The sequence below is a fragment of the Gymnoscopelus braueri genome, assembly GCF_963280865.1.
Source record: "Gymnoscopelus braueri genome assembly, chromosome: 15".
Taxonomy (NCBI): domain Eukaryota; kingdom Metazoa; phylum Chordata; class Actinopteri; order Myctophiformes; family Myctophidae; genus Gymnoscopelus; species Gymnoscopelus braueri.
Genome location: NC_137620.1, coordinates 14,137,608 through 14,162,023, shown reverse-complemented (window position 1 = coordinate 14,162,023; position 24,416 = coordinate 14,137,608). Strand labels below are relative to the sequence as shown.

The 24,416-nt window shown below is 43.7% G+C and overlaps 1 protein-coding gene across 4 annotated transcripts in view; it reads right to left on the bottom strand.

Annotated features, from left to right (window-relative positions):
- The window catches only part of nrxn2b (neurexin 2b), an 890,203-nt gene that overhangs the window by 700,444 nt on the left and 165,343 nt on the right, over positions 1 to 24,416 (bottom strand). Inside the window, exon 2 of one of the 4 annotated variants that reach the window (XM_080450580.1) lies at positions 19,879 to 19,926. The exons of 2 other annotated variants lie outside the window; for them this stretch is intronic. In XM_080450580.1, the coding sequence (XP_080306706.1) occupies positions 19,879 to 19,926 (48 nt within the window). The remainder of the gene's footprint in view (positions 1 to 19,878; positions 19,927 to 24,416) is intronic. One more of the 4 variants, XM_080450581.1, reaches the window with a different exon arrangement.

Here is a 24,416-nt window from a genome sequence, read left to right as displayed (position 1 = left end):
CTCTCCCCCTGTTCAGAGACCTTCTGAGACAAGGAGGAGACGAGGTTTACCACGAGCACCCCCAGACTCTGGATCTGTGGGTTTACCCCGTGAGAGGTCGAGTCTGACCTCGCAAGACCTGCCCCCTGCAGTGGTAGCCACTATACAGGGGGCTAGGGCAGATTCTACCAAACGTCAATACGACGTTAGGTGGAATATGTTTGAGACATGGTGCCTGGACCAATCACCTCCGGTGGTGGCTTTTCAGGCCCCTGTGAGCAGCGTTCTGGTCTACCTGCAGGACAGGTTGGACCAGGATTTGGCTTTCTCTACCATCAAGGTGTACCTGGAAGCCATCTCCGCTTGCCACGATGGATTCAATGGCCAGTCGGTGGGCGCGCACTGGCTGGTGCGACGGTTTATGACCGGCGCCAGGCGTGCTAGGCCAGTGAACAGACCTTTGTTTCCTAAGTGGGACCTGACTGTGGTGCTGGACGCACTGTGTCGGCCCCCCTTTGAGCCTCTTGAAACGTTGGATCTGAAGATCGTGAGTTTCAAAACGGTGCTCCTGGTGGCCCTTTGTACGGCAAAATGCGTTGGTGACATGCAAGCGCTCTCTGTGAGCGAGGAATGCATGTGGTTTTCAGACGACGGCAAGAGGGTTTTGTTGAAACCCAACTTGACGTTTGTGTCTAAGACCGGCGCGGTTGCCAGGGCCCCAGTAGAACTGGGGGCTTTCCATCCTCCGCCGTTCACTTCGGCAGAGGATGAACGGTTGCACTGTCTCTGTCCAGTAAGGGCCTTAAGGCTCTACTGTCAGAAGACGGCGGTCGGCCGTGAGTCGTCTCAGCTTTTCGTCTCCTTTGGCCGGGGTCAGAGGAAGGCGGTGGCTAGACCGACTCTGTCCAGATGGATCGTGGAGGCGATTCGGTTGGCATATGTGAGTAGCGGGGCGACTGTCCCGTTGGGACTGAGGGCCCACTCTACTCGGGGTGTTGCTGCATCTTGGGCCCTCGGGGTGTCGATGCAGGAAATATGCTCTGCAGCTAACTGGTCGTCTCCCTTGACCTTTGCATCTTTCTACAGCCTGGACGTGGCGGCATCCGAGATGGCGCGCATGATCTTGGGTGTAGCGGCTGGCTCAAGTTAGGTGGACACAGACATGCCTGGTGGCATGTGGTTCCTTCCTACTTGTAAGCAGCAGCCGGTTCAGGTCAGGGAATGCGAGGCATGCCTGGGGGCATGTTCTCTCTCCCTGTCTGGCTGGCCTTCTCGGCCTTCGAAGTGAGGTAAACGCAGACATGCCTGGGGGCATGTGGTTTCCTCCTACGTGTAGGCAGCAGTCGGTTCAGGTCAGGGAATGCGAGGCATGCCTGGGGGCATGTTCTCTTTCCCTGCCTGGCTGGCCTTTTCGGCCTTCAAGGTTAGGTAACATAAACATGCCTGGTGACATGTGGTTTCCTACTACTTGTAAGCAGCGGCCGGTGCAGGGGGAATGCGAGCCATGCCTGGGGGCATGTTTCTCTTTCCCTGCCTGGCTGACATTCCAAGCCCTCTCTAGACCTGCTAGGCATGGTCTGGGAGTAGGAGGCCTTGGTTTCTCTGTCACGGGCCGGTCAGACCGGGGGTCTGGTCGGGCTGGTGACTAGGGACAGGACTTATGTCTGTCAAGGTCTTACCATAAATCCTTTCACTTCCTGACCCGAAGGGTCAGGGTTGCCTGGGGGCCATGGTCTTGCCGGGGGCGGGACCTGTGGCCTTGGGCAAGTGTTTGGATAGGGTTGGTAAACATGGGCTCCCCCGGGGGACGTTTGTGTCCCATAGTAAGTATCTTACTGCAGCTTACGTCATAATAACCCAGGGTTACGTATGTAACCCCGGTTTTATTAGTAACGTAAGTAAGATACTTACGTTTTTAACCCCCACTGTGCGCAGTGTGGCGTGCAGAGTGGAAGGTTTCAGAGGACGAGCTCATATGACGCAGTGGTATTTATACCACCGGTCGCCGGTGTTTTGCGTCACACGACCCTACTCCAATAGGAAATTGAATTCGGGAGTCTGTGTGTGCTCTGTGTGATCGCCAGGGGGCGATGATATCCCATAGTAAGTATCTTTCTTACGTTACTAATAAAACCGGGGTTACATACGTAACCCTGGGTTTTGTAATAATAACCAAAATCTACAAAGTAACTAGTAACTCAAGTTTTCAAATAATTGTAGTGGAGTAAAAGTACAATATTTGGATCTGAGATGTAGCGGAGTAGAAGTTAAAGTATTGGAAATTGGAAATGCTCAAGTAAAGTACAAATACCTAAAAAAAAATACTTAAGTACAGTACTTAAGTAAATGCACTTAGTTACTTTCCACCACTGGTAGTAGTAGTAGTAGTAGTAGTAGTAGTAGTAGTAGTAGTAGTCGTATTACCTATGCTGCTGCATTGTCTGAAGGAAGCCGAACAAAAATAAGTTTTACTCTTATGTACCTGTACACAAGATAATTAAGCACAACCTTGAACTTGAAGCTCCCATTTCCCAGAGTGAAAATAGCTGAGAGAAAGAAAAGAAAAACAAATCTGTCTGTGAAAGGGTTATGGGGACCCTCTTTACCTTCACAGCACAGACAAAAGCAGCACAGCAGCATTTCATTCAGTGCACACAGCAAGGTCATCATGGTTCAGTAACAAATCAAACTGAAATGAGAGGAATAAATGCTCAAATCAGTTTGGTAAAAATAAAAAAACAAAACTAAGTTTGTGTGGAAAATGAAAACTGAACTGAAATAAAAATATAAATGTTGGCCGTAATCATAAAACACCTAGAGAACTCAAATGTTTTACTTAAGTATTGTATTGTATTTGTACTCTGTTAAGTAAAAGTCCAGAATTCAAAATTTACTTGAGAAAAAGTACACATGTATTGGTATACAAATGTACTTAAAGTACCAAAAGTAAAAGTACTAAAATGTTTGAAAATAGTCTATGTATAAAATAGGGCTAAAGTGGTTTTATAACGTAATGATTTATATCTGCAAAGTAACTAGTAACTAGTTTTCAAATAAGTGGAGTAAAAGTACAATATGGTTATGATATGTAGTGGAGTAGAAGTAAAAGTATTGAAAATTGGAAATACTCCCGTAAAGTAAAAATACCTCAGAATTGTACTCAAGTACAGTACTTGAGTAAACGTACTTAGTTACTTTACACCACTGATGGGTATCCAAAACGTAATGGGTCCATGTGGTAACATTTACAATCGACCTGGCCATGATTTTCACATCATTTGTACACAATGACAGGGCTGTCATATAATTACCGATAATATTAATTAATTTATACATTTTTAAAAGTTCAGTATACTTTCCACTCCCTGTGTAGCCTAAAATTAGTTAATTCGGAGCTATTTTGAGCGTTGACATACCGTACCCTAATTCGACAGCTCATTATAAGCAAAAAGCTAGAAATAGGAACTTGCCGTTTCAACTGACAGTTGACCGTAGAGTTGTTGGGTGCACGTTCTACTGATATGTAAGAGACTTGCGTTTAGAATCACCAGACGTAACCGTTAACCACCCAATTTACTTTAATTGACTGGGGTCACCCAGGTTACCCATGCAGGTCGTTCCTTGTCCTTGATCCACTCCTTTTTTATGACATGAAATACCCCAAATAACATGAAATACCCCTTTAAAGACTGTATAAAGCCAGAGGTATTCTGCCGTTTCTATATTGTGGTTTGAAGCCTATTGTTAGCATCCCTATGGGAACAACACATGTACACATGTACACGTGTTTCAGTATTTTATTTTATGGCTACAGTATGTTTATTTTATGGTCTCACCATTTATGTTATGTTTATCGCGTGTCTCTTGTGTTCACGTCCCGAGGTCACTTGTTTTATGTACACAAACAAAGGTGATAAAAGTGAAACTTGATTATTTCTTAGATTTTTAAGCAGGCATATTAACAGCTGCATAAATGCTCTAAAAGCGTAGCTGCTTTGTTGTGTGCATGCATTTTCCTTCTCCCATGACGACAATGAGTAAGATGTTTCTCGGGGCCGTTGCTTTCCCTTGTGTTTTAGCTCTGCTTCTGCTCTCCCCCATTTAAAATTCTCACTACTACTAATGATCCCCCTCTTCCTCCTCCTCCTCCTCACGCACGCACGCATGCACACACAAGCTCGCGCACGCACGCACACACAAGCTCGCGCACGCACGCACACACACAGTACCAACTCCCCTCCCTCTCTCCCTCTCTCTAAATCCTCCTTATTCAATTAAGGCAGCCACTAATACGTGTGTCAACATGTTTCATTAGCCCGGCCTCCTCTCTCCCACCAAAGAGATTATCTTCCCTTCTTTCTTTTTTTTATTTACTAAATGCAGAAAATATCATTTTCCCTAGGACACAGCCTGAGAGTGCGACAGTGATTATTTTTGTTCATTACATTTCATTCGAGTCCACCAGCCATATCGTTTGTTTTTTGTTGGGGTTTATTTTTTTATTTTTTTGCCCCGAAAAGCCTATTAAATATGCAGCCAAAAAAATATACTTATTCAGCTTTCAATTTCGGTGCAGTCTACATTTTAAATGCTTGGAGAGGAGTAGAGAACATATGCTTTAACTTCTTGACTTCCTAATATACAACTGAGCTCTCCCGCTGAGCGCCTGCGGCTAAAAAGCCTTTAAAGAGAAACACGCGGCCAAGGAATTCGAGTAAGGAACGTGACGGCATCTGATCTTGTGCGAGGCCGGGCGGACAGGCATCTGATCGTGTGCGAGGCCGGGCGGACAGGCATCTGATCGTGTGCGAGGGCGGGGCGGACAGGCATCTGATCGCGTGCGAGGCCGGGCGGACAAGCATCTGATCGTGTGCAAGGCCGGGCGGACAGGCATTTGATCGTGTGCGAGGGCGGGGCGGACAGGCATCTGATCGTGTGCGAGGGTGTGGCGGACAGGCATGATGCATTGCAAAATAGCGTTTTTGTCTCTCTGACTGCATTGGCGTGCATCACGGCCCAATGGGAAGTCCGGGCCCTTTACAAATTGATGGTGTTGTGCGCCGAGAGGTCTAGCAGATCGGTTATTTTCGGGAAGTATGAATCGGTCTTAACACATTGACGGCCATGGACGTAATATTACGTCATCTCAAATCCAACGCTTGACTGCCAATGAAGTAATATTACATCATTTGGTGTTTTTTTTGTGATTACGCTAGAGGGCGCTCTTCGCCAACCTACGAATGATGCCTTGACTTCGAGAGAAGGAAACACTCGGAAATGACGTGATCTAAAACAGTGGTTTTCAACCAGTGGTCTGGGGACCACCAGTGGTCCTTGCGGGGGTACCTGGGGGTCCCCAGCAAAATGAGTTAACATAGCGTCACAATCATTTTAAACCACTTAGCTTTGGCTAAAGCACGGACAATTGAGGTGTGTTTTTTTACAGGTGGAAAGAAGAGAGACTCGTCTCTCTTCTTTCCACCTGAAAATTTAATTCTGTGGATCGCCAAAAATACTCATAATAAGGTAAAACCGCTGGCAGTGGCGGATGAATTCATTCATTAATACCTGCCAATGAATGTGTTAACGGCCCTGATCTGAGGGGAATCGAGTGGGAAGGAACACTGGGTGTGCACAGCACAGTGTTCATTATAATGTTCATAACCACTGTGTAGACGTCTTCTCCATTATGAGACCAAAGACAGAGAGAGACATAGAGAGAGACAAGAGGGGCCGCACCGCCGGGCTCGCCGGTCATTATCATTCAGCTCCTGTTACAACCCACCCTCCACTTCCATATATCCCTGTCTTCATCAGTTTCCTCTCACCACATGAGTCTCTCTCTCTCTCCCTCTGGGGGGGAGAGAGCTATAGGCGAGAGAGAGAGAGAGAGACAGAGAGGAAGGGAGATGAACAGGGGGGGCACAAGAGGAGGAATTGGGAGATGAAAGATACAGAGGGAAAGAGACGGAGGGAGAAAGAAAAGAAAAGGGTGGATGAGAGAGGTGGAGAGTGAAAGAGAGGGGTGGGACTAGCCTGGGATCAATACCGTTTTCAGTTTTCTGATCCGGTCTGGAGCGGAAATAACTTTACGCCATCAGGCGGCCGGATGGTTCCGGCGTGCCGTGCACCTCCAAAATAATTCCCATAGTTTAAAATGTTTTTCGTTTGGTATAATTGTTTTGTTTCTTTTGGCGTAATAATGGTTGGTATATCCATCTTTTATTCTAACTCGTAGCACGACTAAACTAATTGATTCGCATTATGTGGGGAACAAAAACAATGCGAGGCCAAACGGAACACACCACCCGAAACCCTTTTTTCCCCTCCTTCCTAGACGGGATCACACGGTTTTAGAATGAATACCAGGCTTCCCTCCACTGTGGAAAGCCTGGTGACGCGAGGTTAGGGTGCATGGGACAGAGGGCACAACCCTCTCTCATATTGCATCAGCTGTGTACATCACAGCACCATGCTTTGGGTGATGATGTCACATCATGTATATACTTTAACATTTATTTATTTTCTTAATTTTCTTCTTTCATTTCTGTGTGTGTGTGTGTGTGTGTGTGTGTGTGTGTGTGTGTGTGTGTGTGTGTGTGTGTGTGTGTGTGTGTGTGTGTGTGTGTGTGTGTGTGTGTGTGTCTCTCTCTCTCTGTGGCCCATGGTGACCTTAATTACAACATGTTAAAATCTGACCTGGATCCAATTTCCAGCCTCTGACCATGCTGCCCCAAAGATTAATGCCCTGCGGGCCAAATTCAATTAAACTCCTTTCTTAATGGACAAAGAATACACAGCGTGTGTGTGTGTGTGTGTGTGTGTGTGTGTGTGTGTGTGTGTGTGTGTGTGTGTGTGTGTGTGTGTGTGTGTGTGTGTGTACAGTATATATAAACACAGTTAACGCACACAATGGCTTTTGGAAAACGGTGTACTGTACAGTAGATAAGGTTCCCACAGTGAGAGAGAGGAGGGGCTCTGGCTATACGTACGGCACGGCAAATGATTGAATTCATTGCGTCGCGTGTGCTGGTCTTTAGTCCTGTGTTTCTGTTCCAAGGCTTTAATGACCTCCATCCATCAATCGGCCAATCGTTATCGACATATTTGGTTTCCTTGGCAACTCCATCAGTCAATCATTGTCCGAGAGTATCCGTTATTTAAAATTCATACGGGGCTTATCGATCGACGGTGTAAAAAGTTGCTCAGGTGGTTTTTGCGTCGTTTAGGCGTTAAGGGATTAGGGGTCGCAGGATGCAGATTTGTGTCATTTTCCTTCGGTGTGTGGTGGAAGAAAAATGGGGGTAAAAGCAACGAGTCATTCAGTTGGAGATAGGCTGTACTAGAGCCTTATATTAGAGAGTTCCGCCACTGAGGGGGCTGAAACACGTGCAGGGTTGCCAGATCTGCTTATTATAATTTCCCCGCAAGATTTTATTTGAAAATAGCCGATCTACAAGCTCACAACGCGTCGCATCGCGACGCGTTGTGAGCTTGTAGATCTGCTATTTTCAAACAGCTGATGTATGTTAAAGTACTCATGTGGCCCATAGTCGCTTCTTTTGGGCTGGTTTTCCTAGACCTGATTGCTTGTTTCTCTCACATAATCTGGCAACGCTGGTCACGTGGTTCATGTAAACTGGAAATAGTTACAAACGCCCATAGACTCCATACACATTGCGTAAACTTACGGTTTAGAGCTTTGTCACTATTCGCCAATAGAAGGCTATGTAGAAGACCTGGCCCGAAGAAGTGGACGGAGGCGACGTAACTCTCCTTGAATGGCTCTGGGCTGTGCCTACGGCAGTGGTATAAAGTAACTAAGTACATTTACTCAAGTAGGCCTACTGTACTTAAGTACAATTCTGAGGTATTTTTTTTACTGGAGTATTTCAAATTTTCTGTACTTTTAGTTCTACTCCACTACATCTCAGAGAAAAAATATTAGGCTATACTACTAAGGCTATACCAGTTACTTTGTAGATTTTGATTATTATCACAAAACATACAGTAACCACTTCAGCCCTATATACTGTACAGTACATTTTGGCCATTTGAAAATAGCCGATCTACAAGCTCACAATGCGTCGCATTGTGAACTTGTAGATCGGCTATTTTCAAAAGATTTTTTATTATGTGAAAACTTGTGAAATTGGACATCCTGCATAATGATTACTTTCTACTTTAAGTACATTTTGATACCAATACTTTTGTACTTTTACTCAAGTGAATTTTGATTTCTGGACTTTGCAGTATTGATACTTATATTTAAGTACATTTTTTTTTTACTTTTTTCCCCCCCACTGGAGATAGGCTGTACCTACAGTAACATGGGGCTAGGCCCCATGAATCACCTTTTTTCATTCTTAACCAATGAATGAACATTAGAATGTTATGAGTCTGGCACAGTCGCCCTTGGAGCTGATTTCCTTAATGTAATGTTGGTCACAATCCTCCTTTCAATCCTCCTTTTGAGGATTTTTTACTTTACTGGAGTGTTTCCAATTTCCAATAATTTTACTTCTACTCCACTACATGTCAGAGGCAAATATTGTACTTTTTACTCACTATAATTATTTGACAACTTTAGTGACTAGTTACTTTGTAGATTTGAATTAGTAATACAAAACATGCATTAACCACTTCAGCCCTATTTAAACTTTGGCTATTTGAAATTAGCGGATCTACAAGCTCACAACATATCGCGATGCGATGCTTGTAGATCTGCTATTTTCAAAAAGATTTTAATACATTTTAGACATTTGATAACTTGTGAAATGGGACATTCTGCATAACGAGTACTTTTACTTTTGGTACTTTAAGTATATTTTGATGCCAATACTTTTGTACTTTTAAGTAAGTACATTTTGAATACCAGACTCTTACTTACTAAAGTGTTTCTACATTGCATTGATACTTTTGAACTTTTGAGTACCTTTTCCAGCACTGCCTTTTTTTCATTCTTAACCACTTAACCAATGAATGAAATTAACCAATTTGAATTTTATTCAAACATTATTTTATTATTTTATTCTGGCACAGTCGCCCTTGGAGCTGATTTCCTGAATGTAAGGTTGGCGGTCACAATCCTCCTTTCAATCCTCACATCTCTGACCATTTCAAGCAACAAGGGGGTGCAGTAGGCTACTATGCAATTTAAACACGGGCTATACAGCGGTTTTAAGATGAAAACCTTCATCAGAGTTGCCTGTCAGATCAAAAAGCCCCCTTTTTTTCTGCCTCGCTTATACTCCGATGCAAGTGACATTCAAATGGTCAGATATATGCTAATTTGCACTGTTGCATTACGCTCTATCAGTAGCACAGCGGTCTGGCTGACAGGCATATTAAGGTGCAGCTCCAGTAGATAACCCACACTACACGGTCAAATCCTGCTGAGTGTTAATTCAAAGTCCATTTTTTTATAACACCTTCAGAGTAGGTGGGTGAGTGGGCGAGGAGACATGGGAGCAGGGGACTGTGTTACGTAACTCTCACCCCCACCAAGCCCTTATCGGCTTCTCCCCCCTTGGGGGAGGGGGGGGGGACCTTCTGAAGGGCAGAGAGGCAGGGGCGGAGCTAGAACTTGACAAGATCAGGGAGCTTAGCCTATTTAATGTTGGCGGTCGCAATATTTTAATCGCGGTCTAGATGGTCTCGCACCAATTGTAGCAGCAAGGGGACACGGTATTACATAATGTAAACATGGGCTAGTGGTGTTAAGCCAGCAAACGCAACCTATCGTTACCCCCCTTTGAGCCCCTATTTGCTTCTCCCTCAGTGGGGGGGGCTTCTGAAGGGCAGAGAGCCAAGGCACTGTAGCCCCCATCCCTGCCGATAATGTTCGTTAGTTTCCTTATAAGCGACGTGTCATTAACACAGATTAGACTATCCGCTCTGCTTTTCTTGATTTTAGATAACGTTAAAGAGATGGATACAGAATGACACAGTGTGGACTCACAATCGGTTGACGCGCAGTTTTGTGAAATTTACTTTTTACTTTAATCCAATTTTGGTTCACTGTAAAGTGTAATTTCGTGTTCCGTGTATAGCTTTGGACATGCTACTTTAACCATGAACCCTAGTGTCCATATTCTGGGCATGTCGTATTAGGCAAACATTCAGTGAAAATAGGTGAACATTTGGTGAAAATGGCACGGCTGTAAGCTCATAACACGGCGCGTTGTGACGCGCTGTGAGCTTTATATCGTCTATTTTCGGTAAAGTGATCTGGCAGAGGGAAAAGGTTGAGGGTGGAAAGAACAGACCCCTGGGGGACCCCGGTCAACAAAGTATATAGGGTACATATAAGTGGCTAAACATTATTGCGACTGTACATTCCTACATACTATTTTGTGCCGTTTTAGTTATATACGCAGCATGCATTTTTCGGCGAAATACATTGAACATCCCTGTGTGATATTTCCAAATATAAGGTTTGCCTTGAAGTGCCATGAAATGGTATGTCAGGGACGATACTGTGTGATTTCTATAGTAATGGGCTATGATGATGGCCCTGTCTGTCATTTACTGTGGCTACAGCGCTTTCATGGCCTTGTGACCAGTGGTGGGAAAAGTACTCAAATGTTTTACTTAAGTAAAAGTATCAATACTGCAATGTATGTAGGCTACTCTGTTACAAGTAAAAGGCCTGTGTTGAAAAATGTTACTTGAGTAAAAGTACAAAAGTATTGGCATCAAAATATACTTCAAGTACAAAAGTAAAAGTACTAAAATGTTTGAAAATAGCAGATCTACAAGCGTGTGAGCTTGTAGATCGGCTATTTTCAAATGGCCTATGCATAAAATAGGGCTGAAGTGGTTAATGCATGTTTTGTAATATAATAACTTATATCTGCAAAGAATAAAAGTACCATATTTTCCTCAGAGATGTAGTGGACTAAAAGTAAAAGTACTGAAAATTGGAAATACTCCAGTAAAGTAATAAGCACCTCAAAATTGTTGTTTTGTACAGTACTTGAGTAAATGCACTCAGTTACTTTACACCACTGGTCAGGGACGATACGGTGTGATTTCTAAGGAGGGGAAGGTTGATGGTAATGGTCTATGATGATGATGGCCCTGTCTGCCATTTACTGTGGCTACAGCGCTTTCATGGCCTTGTGACCAGTGTTGCCAGATTCTGTGGGAGAAACAAGCAACCAGGTCTTGGAAAACCAGCCCAAAAGAAGCGACTATGGACTATGAGCACTTTAACATATACATCAGCTATTTGAAAATAAACCTTGCGGGGAAATTATAATAAGCAGATCTGGCAAACCTGCTTGTGACCCCGTACCTCGTCCGAGGTATCTCTCTCTCTCTCTCTCTCTCTCTCTCTCATCTCTCTCTCTCTCTCTCTCTCTCTCTGTCTGTGGCCATGGGGTTATGGGCAGTGCGATCGAGGCACACTGTGGCTGCCGTATAGAGAGCCCCATCCATTTTGGCCTGCTGCTGTGTCAGGGGAAATTCTTGCCTCTGTGAGGGCTTCTGTCATCCAGGGCTAATGTCTCTGCAGCAAGAGGCTCAGGCTCTGGGCCAGACGACCCGCTGTGCCCAGGCTGGTGATGCCCGGTGGAACGAGCAACGAGGGAGGTGAAATACCAGTCACCTTGCGCACATCTTCGTCCATTTGGAGATGTTCTGGAACAATATGTGACCCACAACGCAGCAACTAACAGCCATCGAGCTGCTGCACACTTTGGCTTACGGGGAAGCAGAAAAAATGGCATGTATTTTCAAACGTACTTAACTACATTCTTGTAAAATCAGATCTGAAATTGGTGTGTGAAAATAGTGCATGAAAATCAAGTCGGACTGTCTGCCGTTTGTTGGACAAATTGCTTACTGACGTTACTTCCAAAAGCCTAATGATTTTGAAAATAATCATGACATTCAGCACTTCCGGGACTCATTCTAATGAATAAAACATTATTTGAACCAATCTGTGTGACACAGTATGTTAATAAAACATAACTAGCACATCTGCAGTGGTTGTAGATGTGCTGGTCCAACCCTGGTGTTGGATAGGACACCGACTGGCAGACAATGTCAGTAAAGTTATTTGAATCAGCCAGCACCCAAAACCTAACCCATCTTTATTGTAGTTCCGACATCATTGCATAGTTATAATATCTAAAGAACGGACAGCCCCGCCCCCACCTATTAATTTCAATGAAAGTTGCTCACTAGCGCATGAAGCACCCGGAAGTACCTTCTTGTTCCGGGGTTGTCTCCAAATAGAGCTGGCGCACTAGCGTTTCAGACGATAGAAGCATGTGCAGCAGCATTCTACATGCGGAAGTCTTGCAATACCAGATTTGGTATTTGGCCACCAATGGCTTCAATAATCCTCTGCGGTCCTGGGGGCTTGGGGAGACAGTAACCTATCATTTACAGATGTGCGTTTTTCAGGTTATTAACGAATGGAGGATCTAGTCTGTATTATTGATGGACTATGATTACCATGGACATGGACACTATATTATACTTTAAAATGCATCATAATGTAATCTGGTGTTATGGTTTTGTTTTGTCATTAACAACCCTTTTAAAGAGTACTTAACATATTTTAGAATTAAATTACAAGGTGCTCTCGAATCGTGTGCAAGCATACAACTACTTTATCTTATACATTGTTATGGATCCCAAGGGAACGGGATCACAGCAATCTTTTGATACCGGTTATATTATTCAGAACATTCAGTACCTCTCGTTCCCTTTAGTTAATAGTGTTTTGTCATTAGACTATTTGACTTTCGTTTTACTGCACCAATTAATTTATGTCCGCCCACACACTTACTCACTGGCACATTAATCCAGCACTTTTAATATTGAAAAAAAAAACATTAGTTTTGTATCAATGCCATTATCCCCACCGCTTTCTAATATATTTTATAGTCCATTCTTGTTTGTTTTGAGCACTGTGTGTACTTTTGCTTGTTTTGTTTTTGTTAGTTTTTTTCTCTGAGAGCACACCGCAGCAGATTATTTTCATTTTTGGGCGGTGAGGTTTGGACATCGACATTCGCTGCACTGTGATTGGCCACCATTGTACCCCCGCCCCCCCCACCCATTGCACCCCCCCAACCCTGCGCTGTGATTGGCCACCATTGTTCCCCCCTAACCCTGCACCGTGATTGGCCACCATTGTACACTATGGTGGAAAAATTCAGGACTATTCAGGACTGTGATTGGCTAGTGAACACATGACACATGTGCATAGCCCTATAAATAGGACTATGCACTTAAAAAAAACACATTTATGTTTTTTTTTAAGTTAGGGGTGTACAATGGTTGGTCCACAATATTACTTTTCTTTAAGTGAACTTCCATCACTGTGATGACCACGTGACCACACCGCCCACTTCACACTGGGTGTGATTTTTTTTATTGTATTTTCTTCTTTTGGGCGGTGAAACCGCCCCTATAAGTGAGGTTTGGAAATTTGTACAATTATCTTGGGCAGTGAAACCGCCCCTATAAGTGAGGTTTGGAAATTTGTACAATTATCCTGCGCTGTGATTGGCCAATCACAATCTATTCAGGACTGTGATTGGCCAGTGTCACATGACACATGTGCATAGCCCTATATAAGAAACCATAACTTTAAAAAAAAACATACATTTGTTTTTTTAAAGTTATGGTTTCGTCCATCATAAAGAGTGTTTCAATAAATGTATTTATCTTTTGTACATGATTGGTTGACTTGGTTGACATTCAGTATTGTGATTAGCTAGCAAGACACCGCCCACTTCACACAGGGTGTGTTTTTTTGTAGTGTATGAGTATTACAGTGCTGGCAGTCTCATGTATCCTGGATGCAATGCATTAAGTGTGTAACTGCCTGTATCGGGCGTCTACTCTTCACTTCCATGCCATAATTAATGTGCAGCGCTATAGCTAAAAAGCATCCACCAATTGTCTATGTACTGTCAACACCGTATAGGCTTGCTACACGTGGTGCTCACACAAGTTCCAATGCACTTGCCAAATTCTGTTAAATAACTTGAAAATCATGAGCACAGTTTGACGTCTACTCCCCAACCTTCCATTATTTCTGCGAGGTTGAATGGCACAACGGCTAGACGGCTATCAGCGTTCGTACTTGGTCGATTACATTCTACGTTAGATTAGCATCTGGCTTGATATCCCCTCATTTTCCCAGCCAATATCTCCAAGGAGATCTACCTTACACCTGCCAAGAGACAGTCTCCTGGGGGGGGTTGCTTAATTCGATTCTCAACCTAGCCAACAGGAGGGAGGGGGTATTTATGTAGCTAACCCAACGGTCCATGGTTAAAAGTGTCTGCACTCGTGGAACTGTTGCCGATTTAGACTCATTAATTTACACATTATTTCATTATAGGTCTCAGCTCTTTTGCCTTAATTGCTTTGTTAAGGCACAAATACCCAGAGGGCAGCTGTAAGAGCAGCGCACCGAAACATTGAGATCTGCAAGGGGTAGGAAGCAGACTGGGAACCTATATATACAGTACAATGTCGTTAAACGGATGGTTAATGGAGCGGTCCAGGGATGACACGTTTTTGTAGGTGGAAGGAGGAAGTTAGCATCTTCCTGGTTCCTGCGACAAAAAGCCTATGGGATGTTTGCATTGGATTTTTGATTATTGACAAAATAAGCTCTGTGGCAAATTAAAAAAATCATGATTCTACATCAAATTATCACCACTTGATGGTTTTTGAAGCATGAATGCCAAATCACAGGGAGTAAAATGCTAATGTTAGGCTATAAACAAACATACATCACATGACTTAAAGGTCAACATTATGAATGTCTTTGTCTTCAGCATTCAGCAACCTCTGTCGGCTTGCATACATCGAGAGCGTGATCCCGTGGGTCCCAAGGGGGCCGATGCAAATGTTGCTGTAGCGGGCTGTTTTTAATTTTTAGATTATGCGGTACTAGATGGTAATATTGTGGGATTATGCAGGTCTAAATGGCATTAACATTTTTGTTGTGGGCAGGAGTAGCGGTCAGAAATGAAACCATTGCGGGAGAGGGTAGGAATGGTCAGAAATCCAGCGTGAGCGGGCAGGAGCTGGACTCGGGTGGCGGACTGGCAAAGTCCCTGCCCACCACCACGGAGGTTGTGGGTTCGAATCCACCGTGGTGCAACCGGCAATGTCTATGCAAACACAATTGGCCCATGTTCGGGGGAGAGAAGCCGGGCAGGAAGGGTGATATTGGTCATTGCATGTACTCCTACGGGCACGTGTCATATTTAGGTGAAGTGTAGTATCTCAAGATTCAGAATCCATTTAACAAATGTTTTAACAAAATCAGATTATACATTGTTTTTGAGGTCTCCTGTAAAGTGGGTTGACCATCTATTTTCTGTGCTGGGTCACAAATACAGAGCGACCTTTGTATAATGCTGAGGCCAGCCATGTTTTCCGCCAATTCCAGCCAAATGGTGGGAAATCATAGGAAATCAACGGTTGACCAAATGCCCATTTCTCATTGTTTATGTGAATGAATAAGGCATTTGTGGATGTTCAATTATGCATGATAATGAAAATAAGGCAAGCTATTCCTCACTGCCCTCGGTGTTCAGCCTCGGGCACAGAGTGTCAGCATTTTGCCTACAGCGAACCTACCTATAATCTATATAAAATCCACTTGTTATTATAAGGTTGTGCATACTTTGCCCCAATATCTGTACAATTAACTCAACTATATTATGAAACTATCTATTATAATATCTTAATATATTCCATCTAAGCAGAGCGTTTGAGACACATTTGTGTCCGTGGGTGTATGCAGGGGCTGGTGACGGTCTTCAAGACGGACAGATAGGGATCAGCAGTGACTGAAGCCTGGGGTTTGTCCTTCATTCTGAAGGACAGCTCTGGGTCTAGGAGGAGTGAGACATTGATTTTTTTCCCCTTTCTGGCCTGCTTCTGCACACTGTTTTATTTAAGAGTGAAAAAAAACCTATAGGCCCTGACATTGACCGCAGAAGCCCATGTGTCTTCAAACATGGCTCCGTCACCTACCCTAACGTTAACTGTATATTCTTGGAAAGGTTGCTCCTGGAGAAGCTGAAAGGTTCCTCTACTGTAAATCCTCAATTGATAAACGTGTCATTCACTAGCATGTCACACTTTCTTTCCCGGGCCAAATGACTGTATTGATTTTTTTCCCTTTTGGAACATGTTTCTGTGGCCTGTCCATTGGGATCCACCACTGTATTAATTCTACCTACAGGTGGAATCGATACAAAGTGGAGGCCAAGGCATGTTTGATTAGACAGGTGTGATCAGTAGCTTATCCTTCCCCCAGGTCATTTATAGAGAACCATCTGAATTATGTATTTTTGGTGTTAAATCTACTTTTTCTGCAGGGAGAGTTTTTTTTTGGGTCTTTTTTTCCTGTTGTTTGTTTGTTTGTTTGCTTTTTGTACAACAGAAAACAAACTGGAAAGAAAAGTTAGAGTGAAAAGGTAGACCTTGAACACAGATCGTGAGCTGGATTTCAGCCCATGTGCTTGTCAGTCACAATTCATTATCAGTATTGTAATTGATCAAATAAGCACCAAATGAACACAACGTCTTTATAATAGGCTCTATGCACAGCAGCCATATTGGAAAGAAATTGGGCCTCTTCTTACTTCCTTCACAGGTGTTACCAATGATACTAATGAAGGCTCTGTTCCATTCTGGTCAAACAGAGTCAGGCTGCTGATATTGTGCTCATTTGAAAGTTTACACTCTGCTACACCAGTGGGTCTCAAAGTGTGGTCCAGGGTCCCCATTGGTTCCTTGGGGGGGGGTTCCAAATGGCCCCTTACGGGTGTACGGGTCCATTTGGTTCCATTTGTACGCTCTCAGAGTTATGGGTGTCCTTGAAATTAAAATGTTTGAGAACCACTGTGCTACACTAAATGGAACAGAGCCTTCATTAGTATCATTGGTAAAACCTGTGAAGGAAGTGCTAATATGGCTGTTGTGCATAGAGCCTATTGTGCAGAACTAGACAAGAACATTCGCAAGCAGTGGTTTCACATTCCGTCCCGACCAGAGTTTGACCCGGCCATGCCGCTTTCAGATGATTTCACTCAGCGGGGGCAAAGTTGGCAGCAAACGCTGGACCATTGGTGGACACAGGGGCATATGGTGTCCGGGGCGGAGGCCAGGATCTCTAATGACTGGGTCACCGTGCCATGAAAGAAAACTGGGGCAGAAGGGGAGGTGGGGGTACGGGGTCTACTGCCAAATTCCACAACATTTATCCCTTAGTGTGTCACATTTCCCCTTTGAATGGCTGAGGTACCCAGCCTGCGGTGGTGGTGGTGGTGCTGGTGGTGTGTGTGTGTGTGTGTGTGTGTGTGTGTGTGTGTGTGTGTGTGTGTGTGTGTGTGTGTGTGTGTGTGTGTGTGTGTGTGTGTGCGCGCGCGCGCAAAATGGTGGAAAAAGTACTCAGATTCTTTACTTAAGTAAAGTATCAATACTGCAATGCATAAATACTCTTTTACAAGGAAAAGTCCAAGATTCAAAATTTACTTGAGTAAAAGTACAAAAGTATTGGTATCAAAATATACTTAAAGTACCAAAAGTAGGAAGTACTCATAATAATAATATAATAATAATGGATTGCTATAAAAATGCAATTCATTATTATGCAGAAAGAAAGTTTTCAAATGTATAAAATGTATGCAAATCTTCTGAAAATAGCCGATCTACAAGTTGCGTCGCGATGCATTGTAAGCTTGTAGATCGGCTATTTTCAAATAGGGCTGAAGTGGGTAATGTATGTTTTGTAATAATAATAATAATACAAAGTAAGTGTGCGCACGCGCGCATGTCGGGTTGGGTGCACGGGAACCATGGTAGAAGGTAGGGTGAAGTCACAGTGTAAGGACGTGCTGCATAGCGATGAGGGGATTATGATTATACACCCGCCAGTGGCCGGGGCGGGGTGTCTGCTGGAGGGAGAGGAGAAGAGGGCACTCTACACTCTATAGCCGCGGCGTTGCGTCACGGTGGAAATGATGAACCGGTTGAAGTTTCCTCTGTAATTATTAGAGCTGGATCCTGTTCCCCACAGGACCCTCCTGGGAGGAACCGGGGCAGCTGAGCAGGGGCTTAAAAGGTGTGCGGTAGGCAGAAAAATGCACAGAGAGAGAGAGGGGGGGGGGAGAGAGAGAGAGAGAGAGAGAGAGAGAGAGAGAGAGAGAGAGAGAGAGAGAGAGAGAGAGAGAGAGAGAGAGAGAGAGAGAGAGAGAGAGAGAGAGGGGCATGTTCCTGCATGCATGCTAATCAATATTCTGCTGAATGTCTTGCTAGATCAGTCCTCCGTCTGCTGTGTGTGTGTGTGTGTGTGTGTGTGTGTGTGTGTGTGTGTGTGTGTGTGTGTGTGTGTGTGTGTGTGTGTGCGCTGTGCGTGTGCGTGTGTGTGTGTAACCCTGCCCGGCTGTGGATGCGCACAACTTTGAAAGTATAGCGCCTCGACCGCCATTTGTACGCTAATCTGCTGGTCATCAGCACATGGCTGAAGGGAAAAAAAGTGAAAGGCAGAGAGAGAGAGAGAGAGACTGAGAGAGAGAGAGAGAGAGAGAGGGAGAGAGAGAGAGAGCATTTGCATCAAAGGAGAAGGGTCGCCGCCCAGGGTCCTGGTTCTTTGCAGAGAGGACATGAAGCTCTCTTCACTCCGCTAAAGGTCAGAACATCCTCTGATTTAGCATTCTCTATCCTCTCCTCTCTTGCGCTCTCTCTCCCCCTCTCTTTCGCTTTCTCTCTCTCTCCCGTGAACTTTCCTGCTACCATTCTTTCTCCATGCGGGCCACGCTGGCGGGCCGCTTGCAGAGGAAAAAAGGTCAGAAGATGTGAGGGAATAAAACTTACATGTACAGTGAGTGTTATTTGAAGGTGGTTGTTGCAGGCGCCAGGCAGAGCACAGCGTGTGTGAAGTTTTGGTGTGAGGTGTGTTTACGGTATGTACACGGCGGTACAGTTACATCTCACCAAAACAGAGAAACAAAATTCACATCAATGTCGACTGATATAGCATCATCATCAAACATCAGACATGAATTACATGGGCACATACAAAAAATGCAAAGCAATCATGATGTATGGTTCTGGGGAAATCGTTCCCTACAGTATATATAAAACGTCTCTATATAGTTCTGTAGCTTCTTAGACAGACTTGACCTTGCAATATTATAGCCCTTTAAAAGATAGTTTATGCCAAACAATGGGAATGTCAGCAGAGTGGTGACGGGGAGACTCTGCGCATTCGACAACACTTTCAGCCTGAAGCGTTTTAGTGGATGGAAGTCTGGACACACATTTTGTTTAGTTTGACCAACATGGAAGACATTTTAGTTTTTTTTTTCTCTTTTTCTTTTTCTCTTTCAAACCCAAGCGATTCAAAAAGAGGGAGAGCAGAAAAAGCGTTACCTTCAGCCCCCGGGGGGTCGGTTCGTCGGGGTCAAAGGTGAGCTCAGAGGTGACGTCCAGGACGTGAGCCAGAGGACAGGACAAGGGTCGGGGAGGTAGGGTGGACAGACAGTGGCCACAGGGATAGAAGCACGAGGACATGTGCGGATGGGGAGGGGAGGAGTGGATGGTACGACCAAAAAACGAACAAAACAGAGGGATATGGAGGTGGGGAGGGGGTTGAGAAAGGGTGGGCGAGGAAAATATGGTACAAGGGAAACAGCTGGAAAGAATGGAGGGATTTTTTGAATGAAGGAAGAATAGGCGGGGGCTAGAAAAAGCAGGGCACAAGCTCAGGTGGGAACGGAGAGGTGGGTGGTGGGGGGGGGGGCGGGGCGGAGAGGTTGATTCCGTTCTTCTAAAAAACTTTTATGATAATAAAAACGACAAAAGAAAAGGAGGAAAACTAACTGAAAAAAGGGAACGAACCCATACCTTGGTTGTTTACCGTCAGGTGCGCCAGACCTTGAGAGGGAAAAGAACAGAAAAACAAAGAACAGAAAGAGGAAAAAAGAAGGTCATAAAAGGCACGGGAAGAAAAAAAGCATTGTCACAACGTTGGACTGCAGCTTGTGACAGACATCCTGGGGCAGACTCGGATGTCAGAGTTCAAATCAAAGGTAAAAAAAAAAAGAATAAGAAACAATAAGGAGAGAGAGAGAGAGAGAGAGAGAGAGAGAGAGAGAGAGAGAGATAGAGAGAGAGAGAGAGAGATTGAAGTAGTAGTAACAGAAAAAACAAGCAAACACTCCTTGAGTGAGGTGTGTGTGAGGGGGAGGGGGTTTGGAAAAAAAAGCATTTTCATTTGGCGCAACCGGCCCGAAGGCCATTGCTCTCACAAATGCTTTTTTTTCCTCTGGAGTACTTTATGGAACACATAGAGAACTGTTTGGCAGAAAAAAAGGCCTAGACTAGGAATCTTTCCCTAACCGTAACACGCGTCGTGAACAGCAAACATCGCAAAGGGTGCGAAAGGCCTCACACAAGGGTCAAAGATAAGCCAGGAAAGAAAGAAAATAAGTTAAAAAAAAAGGCAAGAAAACAGTATTTGTGTTGTTAAAGAAAAAATAAATAAACGAAAGAGCTCAGACTCTGTGTACAGCGCCACAGATAGAGCCGTTCCCTGTTCCTGTTTCAAACAATTTCACCGATAATCCCCCCCCCCCCCCCCCCCCTAAAAACCGGGGATTAGCCAGAACACAAATGATCACAGACAATCACGCCCCCTAATCGGGCCTCTCTAGCCATGCTCCAGCCATTTGCTGATCTCTCAATCAAACAGGCACACACAAAGCGGTGCTCTCTTGTACAATATGGCATTTTGGCAAACCCAATGGGAAGTCATATCCCCCATACCGTGAACCCCCCTCCCCAAATAAATAATGATATATATATATATATATATACACACTGAATATATACACACACAGGCTCCCCCACTCGGTCGAGCTTCAACATCATCACCATGTATATTTTCTCTGATCCCGGCACAAAGCTACCCCTGATTGAAATAGCGGCCTGCTGCTCAACAGCAACATTACAATTATCTGTCACAGGAGCAGCGTGTCGGTCGCTCCACGCTCAAGTACTGTGGCAATCTGTTTTCCCCCAGCGCAGGTACACATATTTGAAAGTAATATGAAACCCCAGGTTCAGCACTCAACTGCTAAAAAAATAAGAGAGAGAAAAAAAGGAAAAGGATAAAGTGAAACCCCTTTATGCCTGCAGTCCTTTCCTTGGGCAATCCCACGTGGTGATATAGTCTGTGGGCTACTTCCATTCATGCTTCCAATGCGGACAACGACAATGTAGTGATTGAATGATTTAACAGAATGTTGTCGCGTTGAATGTATACTATACATGAATATACTATTTCCGCTATGAATACAGGTGTGCCTTGAGAGTTTAACTTGTCCATTGGTGTGGAAAAAAGACGTTTGTAAACCACTGGAACAAGGGCATACTTGAGTATTTGATCAGATTTACCGGGGCGTAACTCTGAGGACCCCCTAGGGGTCCCGGACCCCCTGCTTTATAACATAGTTCTTTACCAGGCTTTCCTCCTCATGTCCTCATGAGATGAGAAAATCCTGGGAACAAGGTTACTGCAGAAGGATGGCCCCGACAGCTCTTGACCCTTAATGGCAGCTCTCGGCTGATAGCTATAACGTTCACAAATAACTCACTTCGCTATAATCTTTCAATTCGACCCGTCCCTCAACTTATTGGTCCAAACATAAAAGGGACTCTCTTGATATAAAGGCCATTAATCAACTCAATCTTAGAATCTCCTTGAACTGGAGATGTTCCTGAGATGAGTCCTTGACACAGACGACACGGAGAAGTGGATCTAATTGTCACATACAGATGGTTCTTTAGAACTGAATGTACTCCATGCTGCGTCTGCCTGCAGCCACTGTTGCCATGTCCGCCTATTATAAGCGACTTTGGGCTTGTATTTTTTTTTTGCCCTTTAGTATCCCTTTTCATGGCATGTCATAGTAGGCGGACATTCGGTGAAAGCAGCTCATATACTGTACAGGCACACAATGCATTGCGTTGCGACATGTAGTGAGCATGTAGATCGACTATTTTCAGCAAAGACCTTTCTTTGGTGTAAGAGGGGAAAAAGGAGGGGACCAAGTATAAACCCTTGGGTGACGCTGGTCAATGAATTATATTGGGTTTAAATTATCAACCTGACAGCCACACTGTGTTTTTGGCAATATGTGACATGTTGTGAGCATGTAGAACAGCTAATTTTACTGTGACAGTCAGAGCACAGTTAGCCGGGCCTTCATTTTCAGGCCTGTTGAAAACTCTACATCTGACCACGTAACATCTGACAACGTGTTATATTAAAGGGATACTTCACTTTCGGGCCGGGGACACATTTAAAAAATATATTAAAAATAAATGAAAAAAGTTATGGAAAATTCATGGCCCCCTCACGCATTAGAGTGTCCTACTAATGCGTGAGGGGGCCATGAATTTTCCATAACTTTTTTCATTTATTTTTAATATATATTTTTAAATGTGTCCCCGGCCCTAAAGTGAAGTATCCCTTTAACCCTGTAAGACCCGGATATATTTGTACTTGCAAAAAAAAAAATTAAACCTTTCAGATGGTCTTGTATGAGTATTTTGAAGAGGAAAATATAATGTTTTTAAAAAAAAAATGTTTTGGTAAGTTTTTATGCAAATGTTGACATTTAGCAACGTTGGGTCCATCAGGTAGCAAAATTTCCTATAGGCCATTTTTATGGATAACATGGCAAATGTGTAATTACTTCACTAAAACAACTTAATGATTCATTTATATGGTTTATTATTTGGCCTCAGATCAATTATGAATAATATTTGGCCTCAGAACAGTATACATTATGAATAATAACACCAATAAGCCATATTTTTAAATCAATTTTATTAAAAGAACATTTGTAGATCAGCCAGGCTGATGAAGTCCTTCTTCAGCCACTGATATCTTGAATCACGGCGCTGAGCGGGTTTGGTCAGTTGGGGCAGCTGAATGTCTGCTGGGTGGTCAGTGGGTTCACTGGGTGGTTCGGGTGGTTGGTTTTCTTTGGACCCCACGCCACAGTCCTCTTCATCTGACTCTTCATCAGTCTCATTGATGTCTATGTCAACATCACTCTCTCCGTTCATCACGATATCCAGAACATCCCTTGCTGTGAAGCGAGGCCCTTTCTGTTGTTGTGGCATTCTGAAATGAAATAGTTACCATTAGTACATTTAGTACTGCTAAGTTCTTACACATCACTGCTCACAACATTTCACAAGTCATACAATACTGTCTGGCCAACCTATTGTTTGATGAAGATTGCCCCTAAGTGGTCATCATCTTTACATTGCCCCTAAGTACCCACCACGCCTCGAATGAATAATGAACAACCCCCACAACCACCCAAAAATTACCACATTGGTCCCACTGTCCTTGTAGTATTGAAAGAAACATACTGAGAAATAACAAGGGAATATATTGGTTAAACTATGGTTGAATATGTATTGTTTAGGGGGAAAGAGAAACTTTGGGTGGACATTTTCTGAGGCTTACAGCTCTATATATATATATATATATATATATATATATATATATATATATATATATATATATATATATATAGTAATGCAAAGTGGGGGAAATAGACATATAACTGTTTAAATCTATTGTGAAAACTATATATAAGGCTGAACAGTAGCAGGTGAACACCCTTGTATTTTTTGCAACCAAGAGGGCCCAACGTTGACCAAAAGCAACAAGTATGAATCATGATCTAATTTAAATTTGGGACATATATTTCACAATAATAGCATATGTACATGTTCTAGACATTGTAATGTTCACCAAAACAAATATTACAGGCATATTACTTACGTTTTTGTGAGGAATATCTTCCAGAGAAAAAAGAGATCTGTTCCAACAGAGATTTTTCAAGTTGTGATGATTCCCCGCTCTGTGGGGGGTATTTATATGCAAATATCCTGGCCAATGTCATTGTAAGACTAAACAATAGGACCCAATGAGGATTTAGAGGTGAAAAAATAACAGAAAAACAAATTATTTAAACTCCTTTCTTTAGAAAATATAATTGTTGCTCTAAAGCATCGCTGGGTCTTAGAGGGTTAAGTGGTCAGATGGGTGGGCCGCGTGTTTTCAGAGCATGTTTATTTTAATGATCAATCAATCGATTGTGTTCCGGTTTGGATCCATGGAACTAACGTAAGTTCCTAATTATCCTAAGTCGCAATGAAAATTCATGAATTGAGAAAACTCACTGAGGTAATGTTATTGCTAAGGTCTTGGTGTTTTGCCAAGTAGGCCTACTTGGGGGCCCACTTGCAAAATCATCACAAGCCCTGGCCCACAGGATGGGAATCACTGAACTAGAGGCATCCGAGTTCAATACACGCCGGACACACACACACGCACACACGCACACACGCACACACAC